The sequence below is a fragment of the Enhydra lutris genome, unplaced genomic scaffold, assembly GCF_002288905.1.
Source record: "Enhydra lutris kenyoni isolate GAN:26980312 unplaced genomic scaffold, ASM228890v2 scaffoldscaffold47, whole genome shotgun sequence".
NCBI classification, from domain to species: domain Eukaryota; kingdom Metazoa; phylum Chordata; class Mammalia; order Carnivora; family Mustelidae; genus Enhydra; species Enhydra lutris.
Window position 1 is genome coordinate 1,813,680 of NW_019154131.1, and position 11,252 is coordinate 1,824,931.

Below are 11,252 nucleotides of genomic sequence, written 5' to 3' on the forward strand. Positions count from 1 at the left end.
GATTAACAGTTTTCTTATGTAATTGGCTGCTCCCATATTGGGAGCATAGATATTTACAATTGTTAGACCATCTTGGTGAATAGTCCCGTTAAGAATGATGTAGTGTCCTTCTGTATCTCTGACTACAGTCTTTCATTTAAAATCTAATTTATCTGCTATGAGAATTGCTTCCCCGGCCTTCTTTTGAGGTCCATTGGCATGAAAGATGCTTCTCCATGCCTTCACTTTCAGTCTGGGTGTATCTTTAGGTTCAAAATGGGTCTCTTGTAGACAACATATGGATGGGTCCTGTCGTTTTATCCAATCTGCAACCCTGTGCCGTTTTATGGGTGCATTTAGGCCATTCACATTGAGAGTGATTATTGATAGATACTTTTTTATTGAAATCGTGTTACCTTTGAAGTCTTTCTTTCTATAGATTGTCTCTACATTTCTGTTCAATGCTATTTTTAGGATTTTTCCTCTTTTATAGAACCCCCCTTAATATTTCCTGCAGTGTTGGCTTGGTGGTTGCACAGTCTTTTAAGCCTTGCTGGTCTTGAAAACTCTTTATCTCTCCATCCATTTTGAATGTCAGTCTTGCTGGATAAAGTATTCTTAGCTGCATGTTCTTCTCATTTAATGCCCTGAATATATCTTGCCAGCCCTTTCTGGCTTGCCAGGTCTCTGTGGACAGGTCTGACGTTATTCTGATGGGCTTTCCTCTGTAAGTAAGGAGCCTCTTTGTCCTAGCAGTAAAGCCTACATGTGTATGATTGTACAGACCAGTTCCCATCTGAGTCTTGTCTCCTAGTTCTAATGTTCTAAAAAGAAAGTTTAGCTCAGACAAGTCTATGAATTTTTCCTCTAAGTTAGGTAACTATTTCTTCTCCAATTGGCTTCAAGTTTTGGGAGTAGGAGAGAGAAAAGAGGAGAGTATCCTTGGAGAGGTGGCACTATCTTGGATGCATTGCTTTCAGAGTCATGGGTCTAAGGCAGGGTAGCCAGGACTGGGGTGGAGGTCATCAAAACCTTCAACTTCCAGAAGAACCCACTCCTCTTCTTAAGATGGTCAATTATTTAAATGGTAGTAGAAATAAACAGGTAATGAACCTTTAAATTACCTGGTGAACTCTCAGGAATTGCCAGGCATTTTAGACTGGGACCTGCTTAGTAATTTTTGAGAGGTTATCAAGTTGTAGGATAATGTGCTTGTACTAGCTGGCCATTATTTGTAAGGCATTCTTCCACTCATCTCTTGGCTTATGTGAATGAGGCTCTGGACACTAGAAGTTGTGGTATCACTGAGTTTCCCACCACGTCTCTAGTTAGCCGGAATGGGGCATGATCTCAGATCTGATGACTGCATTAAGATTCCAGTAGTTTCTTTTTTTTTTTCAAGATTTATTTATTTGAGATGAGGTGGAGGAGGGCAGAGGGAGAGAATTCTCAAGCTGACTCCCCACTGAGCATGGAGCCCAACCCAGCACTCAACATCACAACCCATGAGATCACAAGCTGAGCCAAAACCAAGAGCTGGATGCTTAACCAACTGAACCACCCAGGAGGCCCAGCTCCAGTAGTTTTGATAGAGTGGCACTCATACTTTTTTCTTACATAGGAGTTCATGGGCAAGAACTATACGTTCATAGTCCAGATAAAACTGACCTCATATCCTGGCAGAATCCACACGTGGCACCCTCTCCTTGATGGGTAGAACCATCAAGAACATTGACTATCATTATCAGAAGACCTACAAAGTTATGAGCCAGAGGTCACTGCTCACTTCTCTGCAGTTCATGTAAACCATGAGAATAAGTGTGTGATATAGTTTCTGTCAAATCTGGAGCTTAGAAGTAAAGTATCCTCCAGAAGTTGCTGGTCAATTTCTCTAGGAATGATGTTAGCAATTTGCTGTGGGTGTGTATGATGCTAATGTACAAGGGCTTTGTATTCTACTCCCATCCTACCAGTTGCATGTGAAGTGTCATCTGTGAGAATTAGAACTTTTGACCCTGTCTCCACCTTCTATCCCAACCCCTACACTCATATGGGCAGTGGAAGACCAAGAAAACAGAGCCTCAGGGAATTTTGTTCCAATATCCCTCTCAACCAATGGTTCTTGGGAGTTGAGCCAGACCTAGGAATGGGCATCTTTGAAGGTTCACATTGCATCCTGAAGTGGTCACGTTAAAGTTAAATAGAGGAAGTAGAGGAAATTGCATCCTAAAGCGGTCACGTTAAAGTTAAATAGACTGAAGCTAGGCTACAAGATCCAGATAGGGCTAGATGAACAGAAGGGATCAAATTATGAAGATAGATTACAGAATGAGAAAAAGCAACACATGAGAAGAGTAGAACCAAGTAGAAGAAAGGAAGTCTGGAGGAAACCTTTAATCCAGTATCCAAGTGTTCACAGAGATCATTTATCTAATGTCCATGACTATTGATGCAGGTATGCTGAAATCCAATAAAAGGGCCAAAACAAAACTTCACAGCTCCATTATTGTTAGTATTAACTCTTTAATTCTACATCCTTATCAACTTGCAAATTTATCCATCCCTCTCTCCTTTGCAGTTGTTTCCTAAGTCAGAGATTCTATCTCTTAATACTTCTCAATCTATTTCTATAATGACCAGAGTGATCTAAAACTCATTTGACTTAAGTACCTTCAATGCCTTTCTATTCCCTACAGAATTACTGAGAGCATATAAAACTATTTATGATCTTGCCCCATGCTATTTCTCTACTCTCGTCTCTCTCTTGACCCAATGACTTATTGGTATTTCCTGGAACATGCCATTCTATTACATTCCTACATGACTTAGTTTTTCCAGATATTATCTGGAGTGTTCTACACTTATCAGTCTTGCAAATTCCTGCTAGTATTCTATGACTTTCTGCCTCTCTGAAATCTGTGAGTCTTTGAAATCTTTCTATCGAGACAGAGTTGAAACCACTTTCTTCACAGACTTCCCCTATTGTAGTACCTACTGCAGGGAATCATAGTGATTTGAGAATCCATTTCTAAAAAGCATGGACCATGCTTAATTTCAGTGCTTTCAGAGCTTGGCACCAGGCCTGACACATGGTAGGGTCTTAAATTATCACTTTTTAAAAATGATTTTATTTGAGACAGAGAGTGAGAGAGCACAAGAGCAGGGGGGAAGGAGAGGGACAAATAGAATCCCCTGGGGACAGGGAGCCCAGTGTGGGGCTCAATACCAGTACCCTAGGAGCATGACTGTGCTGAGGGCAGATACTTAACTGACTGAGCCACTGAGGTGACCCTTAAATTATCTTTGAATAGTGAAGCAAAATGCTTTGTTTAAAAGTGGGAGGAACTTGTCAACATGTTGTTGATAAACTTTTGGGTCCAAGATTCAATGTCTAAAATATGTGATATTCATTCCTTCATTAATTCAGCAAGTGTTTCTAGAGCCAGGCATGGGAATAAAATGATGAATAAAAAGAGATATTTCTTTACTGCTCTTAGGGAGTTGAAGATTTATTGGGGAAAACTGTTACTACACTTGCTTGAATTATTAAATAAAATAGAACATATTCTCTGTTTGGCCCAGGATGTCAGCCTGAGATTTTCCCTAACACCAGGATTTCTACAGTATGAGATCAAAGCTTTTGCCTGTTGGGCTACTTTATGTATGTTGCAAGTTTGTGTTTAGTTCTTTAGCACAGAAAAAAACATTTTGGTTGATGAATACTACAAAGTAAGAAACAAACATGTAAACAGTGGAATATCTTGTTTTAATCCAAGCAAAACTTTATGTTTAGAAATCTGTGGAGGGTTGAGATACACAGGTGGCTTTATAGTTTACCAAATGTTTTTGCGTTTACTGTGGTTTTTGGTTTTGCTTAAAGGAAAACCAAAGAATAGGGAGGCATTTAAGAATCAACAAAACAGGATCACCTTCTTAGATTGGAGGGACAACCTTTAGGTGGTGGTGACATGTTATAATATATACCCAAGCAAATAAAGGTCCTATACCCCTGCTGAAAATTAAAAAGACACAGACTTCTATTTCAGGCAATGTGACTGGAGGAGTGAAAGTAGCTGCTGGGTCTGGCATTTTGAAATTGGAAAAGGAATCCCTTCCCTATGCACCCCTCCCCAAATCCCCTGAGGGCTCAAGTTGTATTTCCTTCTCAGTTGGGGTCAGTTTTAAAAGAGGACAGACTTGGGAGTCAAAGACACCAGTGATGTATAAAATCAGTTAAGCACCCTCAGAGGCATAAGGGCCAGCATTACAGGAAATGAGCATTCTGTTTTAAATGTTGCATTGTTGCTTAAGACAGGGGTTTATCTTTCTTGAATTTGGCTATGCTGTTTTCCTTCTAGCCCCTCAGCTGGAGGTAGTAACAAACTAGGAATTGCTGCAGAACAGAGAACCATTTTTTTTTCTTTTAGGTGGCATGCTGTTGTGGTAGACACATGCTGCTTCAACAGTTAAACTTCCATACATAAAAAGATTAAGAAGCACAAGGCAAAATAAAGTTGCAATTTCAGCTTGAGTCCAAAGTAACAATCCCCTAAATTGATGCTAAAGTTACTTTGCTTAATTAAGAGCTTAAAAAAATCAAGTTTTAAAAGCTAAAATATTATGTAAAAACTAATCTACTAATACTTTTCCTTTCTGAGGGTCTCAGAGGAAAGGAGTGTTCTTGATCATCCTTTTTAAAGTAAAAATTGTAGGCCAGGTAGAGCTTCAAGATTTATTTTGAGATTTAGGGCAGGAAGGAAATGAGGAGGGGATAAAATTACAGATTATTTCATACCTTTTTCCAGTTTTAAAAAGAAAGCCCCTTTGGCATTATAAATAGAGTAGTTTTTCTGAAAAAGAGTGGGGGTAGGCCCAAGATCTCTCTGAAGCCATTGTCCTGTCCATTTAAATGCAACTCCAGAAGGCTAGTACAGCAATACATTTCATCTACTAACTTTAGTGTAAAATAACTGGGTACAGAATGTTGGGGTCTCTATCTCAACAACAGTAAATACATATATACAAATGGGAATTATTGTTCTCAAAACTGGCCTCTGTCCATTTCCTGAATTAACTTTAACATTGTGGTTTAGTTGTTTTTGATAGGCAGAGTCGCAATTGTGATGAGGAAAAGGAGTTCTTGCACTAGTTAGGTGGCCAGGCAAGGTAACCAAGGGGTTCATTCCGGCTCCAGAAAGGGCAGCAGGTCATGCCCACTGCCTGCAACCAGATCATCTCTACTCCTCGGAACCAGATGGACTCCATTCCACTGAACTGGATCATTCCCACTCCTGGAAAGTGGAAGTGGATCGTCCCTACTCCCTGAAGCTAGGATCGAATCATCTCCACTCCCAGCTGAAGAAGGAAGGCAGTTACTGCTAAACTCTCTGTCACCCGCAACTCGACTTGATTGCCCCCATCAGACCTTCAAAAGATCTGAATGTGGCTGACTTCTTCATGTCTCCAAGCTTCCTGCAAATGGCAGAACCCATGGTGGACAGGGCAGCTGATGTCTTTTGTTTCATGTAAACACTGGAGACTTGAACATGAGACCAGCCTTTGGACAGATTCTGCCTTAGCCCCACCAAGGCTATGAGGCCCAGCTTCCTCTTGAGCTCCATGCAACATCTTTCTTTGGCTGCCCGAGCGTGGCGTAGCATTATAATTTCCTCTTCCACTTTAGTGAGCTCGGATTTGAGCTCCTTTCGTTCAGCTTCTCTGAGATCCTCTGGTTCAGCACTCAGGTGGGATTCATGTGTGTTTGCTGAGGTCACCGTCATGGTGCCTGGCATGGAATGGGAAAGATCTTCATGAAGAGAGTCCAGGTCCAGTTCTTGGTACAGAAAGTCGTACACGTAGCCAGCAGAGAAATAATCTTGGCCAACAGGGTTGAAATCTATACCTGTGGGGTCCAACTCTTGGCTGGTGGTGTGGGGCTCTGGGAATGATGGATCCATATCTTAGGGGGTGGAACAGCCTCCTTAGCAGGTAGTTGGTTGTTCTGACGTTGCTCTGACATGGAAATGGATGCCTCCGCTCAACGGGTCCACTTCCGGGTGAGGATAGGGAGTAGTTGGGTGGGGGCAGGGCCTGTCCCTGCTGGCTTGGTGGTGAGGAGGCGGGATTTCCGAACCAAAGGCAGCGGCAGAAGGAACCTTGGGCTCAGCTGTAATGACTGCCACACTCTTGGTGGTGTTTCCATGTCACAATGAACATGTGAGGTGTGCAGGGTGCAGCTTATTATGAGAGAGAGATTATTTTTCCTTCTGCCGCATTAGGGGGTAGGTCTCAGCCTTCAAACAAGTCTGACTTCTCTAATGGACTTCTTTGCACCTCACCAAGCATTGCCAAACTCTTGAAAATCAGTTGAACCCTTTGTACTAATTTATAAATTTATTAAAAAGCGCAGTACAGAAAATAAAACTGCCTAAAAGTGGAGGTAGGGAGTCTAGAACTCCTGTATCCTCTCCATTTTACCTTCCCAGGTGGAAAAGGGCCCAAGAAACTCCTACTTCTAAAGTGGATTTGAAGGCTCCTCATAACTCTTGAGTCTAGGTAGTGAAGAACATGCACGCTCCTATGGCATTAAGTATCAAACTGTGTCAGAGGCTTGGGACAGCAAAACTCAGAAAGTGAGTCTGATCAGTCATAATTGTCTGTTATTTTGGGGAGGAGAATGAAGGAGAACAAATAAATCTGTAATAGGTGTGGCAAATTTAAACTTAATAAATTGAGCAGACTATTGTTTTAAAAAAAATTTAAAAAATTTTAAAAATTCAATTAACACAATGTATTATTAGTTTCAGAGGTAGAGGTCAGTGATTTATCAGTCTTATATAATACCCAGTGTTTAATGTAGGGGACTGGTTAGCCAGAGGGAGCCCTTTGGTTGTAAACTTAGATTGACCCCACCCCTCCCAGAGGAACTCACTTGCAAACCCTGGATATAGGGGCGTGCCAGGCCGGATGGAGACATCCAATCAGTGGGGCACACATATATTTACTGTGGTGAATTGAAATTCAATTGGTCACTCATCTTGCTGATGGAACATGACTATGCAGTTTTCCCTGTGTGTTGCAATCTCTTTGGCCACCGGTGTGTGAGCCGGGCTCAACTACCTCTATAAAGGTTAGTCTGTGAGGCTGGGTGGGGGGGGGGGGAGTAGTAGTAGTAGTCGTTGGGGTAGTCGTTGGGTGATAGTCGTTGGGAGTGGCCTTGCCACCACCAGTGGCGTCCTTGGGTTCGTAGTTATTAGTGTAGCCGTCAGGGAGCAGCCTCGTCCTGGAAACGGCCTCATCGGAGGAGCAGAGTCTGCATCGTTGGGGCTGTCATCCTCGTCTTCGTCGCCTCTTTGTAAGAGATGGCCCCTACTGGTCGGTTTGGTTTTTGATGCTTGGCACGAAATAAAGCTTTGCTTGATTTTCGCTTTGCATCAGTCTCGTTCCTTTGATCACGGACCCTAACACTTATTACATCACATGCCCTCCTTAATATTCTTCACCCTCTTACCTCATCCCCTTATCCCTCTTCCTTCCAGCCACCCTCAGTTTGTTTCCTATGATTAAGAGACTCTTACGGTTTGTCTTCTCTAATTTTGTCTTATTTTATTTTTCCTCTCTTGCCCCATGATCCTCCGTTTTGTTTCTCAAATTCCACATATCAGTTTCTCTGATTGACTTATTTCACTTAGCATAATCTCCACTAGTTCCAACCACCTTGTTGCAGATGGCAAGATTTCATTTTTTTTGGTGGTACTACTCAGCCACCAAAAAAATGAAATCTTGCCATTTGCATTGGGGTGGAGAATGAGCCCAGATGTCCATCGACAGATAAATGGATAAAGAAGATTCAGTATCTGTTGATGGGACATCTGGACTCTTTCCATAGTTTGGCTATTGTGGGTATTGCTGATATAAACATTGGGATGCAGGCACCCATTCAGATCACTATATTTGTATCTTTGGGGTAAATCCCTAGTAATGCAATTGCTGTGTCATAGGATAGCTCTATTTGTAACCTTTTTTTAAATTGTGTTATGTTAGTCACCATAAAATACATCATTTCTTTTTGATGCAGCATTCCAAGATATTTGTAACTTTTTGAGGAATCTCCATACTGTTTTCCAGAGTCGCTGAATCAGCTTGCATTCCCACCAGCAGTGTAGTGGGTTCCTCTTTCTCTACCTTCTCACCTGTTTTTTCCTGTCTTGTTAATTTTAACCATTCTGACTGGTGTGAGGTGGTATCTCATTATGGTTTTGATTTGTATTTCCCTGATGACAACTGATGTGGAGCATTTTTTCATATGCCTGTCGGCCATTTGTACATTGTCTTTGAAGAAATATCTGTTTATTTCTTTTGCCCATTTCTTGATTGGTTAATTTGTTTTTTTGGTGTTGAGTTTGATAAATTCTTTATAGACTTTGGATTCTAGCCCTTTACCTTATGAGACATTTGCAAATATCTTCCATTCTGTTGGTTATCTTTTGGTTTGGTTGACTGTTTTCTTCACTGTGTAAAAACTTTTTATTTTGATGATGTCCTTATAGGGACCTTGTCTTTGGAGATGTGACAAGAAGTTGCCGCAGCTGAGGTCATAGAAGTTGCTGCCTGTGTTCTCCTCTAGGGTGCTGATGGATTCCTGTCTCACATTTCTGTCTTTCATCCATTTTGAATCTATTCGTGTTTGTGGTGTAAGAAAATGGTCTGGTTTCATTCTTCTGCATGTGGCTGTTCAGTTTTCTGATACCGTTTTTTGAAGATACTCTTTTTTTCCCCCCATTGTATATTCTTTCCTGCTTTGTCAAAGATTAATTGACCATAGAGTTGAGGATTCATTGATCTATGTGTCTGTTTTTGAGCCAGTAGCATACTGTCTTGATGATTACAGCTTTGTAATAGAGCTTGAAGTCCAAGATTAGGATGCCACGACTTTGGTTTTCTTTTTCAACATTCTTTTGGATATTCAGGGTCTTTTCTTGTTCCATACAAATTTTAGGATTGTTTGTTCCAGCTTGGTGAAAAATGTTGATGCTGTTTTGATAGAGATTGCACTGAATGTGTACCCAGATTGCTCTGGGTAGTATAGATATTTTAACAATATTTGTTCTCCCAATCCATGAGCATGGAATGTTTTTCCATCTTTTTGTGTTTTCCTCAATTTCTCAAATGTTCTATAGTCTCTAGAGTGCAGAGCATTTGCCTCTTTGGTTAGGTTTATTGCTAGATATCTTATGGGTTTTGGTGCAGTTGTAAATGGGATCAACTCCTTAATTTCTTTTTCTTCTATCTCATTGTTAGTGTAAAGAAATGCAACTGATTTCTGTGCATTGATTTTATATCCTACCTTTTTGCTGAATTCCTGTATCAGTTCTAGCAATTTTTTGGTGGAGTCTTTTGGGTTTTCAACACAGGGTATCATATCATCTGTGAAGAGTGAGAGTTTGACTTCTTCTTTGCCACTTCAAGCAAAGACTATTGTACCATGAGAAATTAGGAGAGAAGGAATAAGACATATGCAAATTGACCATATATGGGTTTTCAATATTGTTGTTGCATTTTTTTCCCAAGCAGCCACTTATGTTTCTGAACGTATGTCTGCCCACATACATGGTTATTAGATGTGGAAGATGGTCTGCAAAGTAAAATAGTAGTTGGATAGTGTCTTTCAGGATATAAAACCACCATATCCCTCATTTCAATTCAGAGCTTGTAATGCATACAATGGAAAAATCAGGACTTCAGTCCAGTGAGGGGAGGTGATCACATATCACTTAGACCATTGTTAGGCTGCCCATTCCCAAGGAATAGCTTGAGCAAGTTTTAGATTCTAGTGATTTTGTTGGAGATTCTGGTAGTTATTGCAAGCATGATCTTGTGGGACATGATGTGATCCTTAGCAAATTTTGGCAATTTACCATATGCATGCCCTATGTAGTTACAACAAAACATCTAACTAGGCATCCAAACTAACTTTAAGCCTCCCTTCGGGTTTACATTAAATAACCTTTTCACATAACTCAATAGTGTTTATTATGTCTTGCTCTGAAGTGTGTGCTTCCCTAGATTAAAAAACGAGGATTGTTCTTGTTGGAAACATGAAAACTGTTGAGGGTTTGGCTATGGGTATAAAGGCCTGAAAAGGGCAGCAAAGACTGCCTAAAAAATATTTTGTCCCACAGGGTGGACTTTTCTCTATTGCCTGCGGAAACACTAGTGGTTTCAGGAATGGTCTCTCTGAACCAGAACTCTTTCAAAACTGAGGATGAAAGTTAAAGAACACCTTGAATTAAGCTAAATAACAGGGAGCACACATTGTCCATTCAAAGTCAATTATCATATGGTTTCACTTATTTGTGGAGCAAAGGAATAACATGGAGGACATCAGAAGAAGGAAAGGAAAAGTGAATTGGGGTAAATTGGACGGGGAGATGAAGCATGAGAAACTGTGGACTCTGAGAAACAAACTGAGGAATTTGGAGGGGAGGAAGGTGTGGGGATGGGTAAGCCTGGTGGTGGGTATTAAGCAAGGCACGTATTTCATGGAGCACTGGGTGTGGTGCATAAACAATGAATCTTGGAACACTGAAAAAAATAAAGTAAAATTAAGATGTTAAAAAAAAAAAAGATTCCAAATGACCAGATTTGAATTTGCATTTGATTATTCTTCTCTGAAATATTTCAGCCACCAGTCTCACTTCCTATTTTGTTTCTATCCTTCCATATCCTTCAATTCAAGGAATGAAATCCCTTGTTAAACTTTGATTCTTTTAAGTACTGTAAAGATCCAAATCAGGGGCACCTGGGTGGCTCAGTGGGTTAAAGCCTCTGCCTTCGGCTCAGGTCATGATCCCAGGGTCCTGGGATCAGGCCTCACATCGGGCTTTCTGCTCAGCAGGGAGCCTGCTCCCCACCCCCCACCCCTGCCTGCCTCTCTGCCTACTTATGATTTCTGTCTGTCAAATAAATCAAATACTAAAAAAAAAAGATCCAAATCAAAACATGGCTTCTGGAAGAGTGCCTCCTAGCTAGCAGTGTTCTGACCTCCTGAGCAGACTTACCTGTACAAATAAGTCACACAATAGAACAATCCATTTTATTAGGTTTATGCATAGCCATGTACAAAACAACACTTATATTTTGAATACATAGAACTTTCAAATGAAATTTCATTTAATTTATAATGATTCTAGTCAATTGTTTGAATAAACTATCCTATTAAGTTGCAAAATACCAAACTATTGGTTCATGGTTTTACAATCTTACATCTCTAG

The 11,252-nt window shown here is 40.6% G+C and overlaps 1 protein-coding gene across 1 annotated transcript; it reads right to left on the bottom strand.

The window, feature by feature from the left end:
- Positions 1–5,158: 5,158 nt before the first annotated feature.
- On the bottom strand, positions 5,159–5,936 carry LOC111156584 (tumor protein D52 like 3). Its single transcript, XM_022517573.1, is given in 2 exon segments — positions 5,159–5,384; positions 5,386–5,936. Coding segments are annotated over 2 exon segments (777 nt in total).
- Between the last annotated feature and the right edge of the window lie 5,316 nt (positions 5,937–11,252).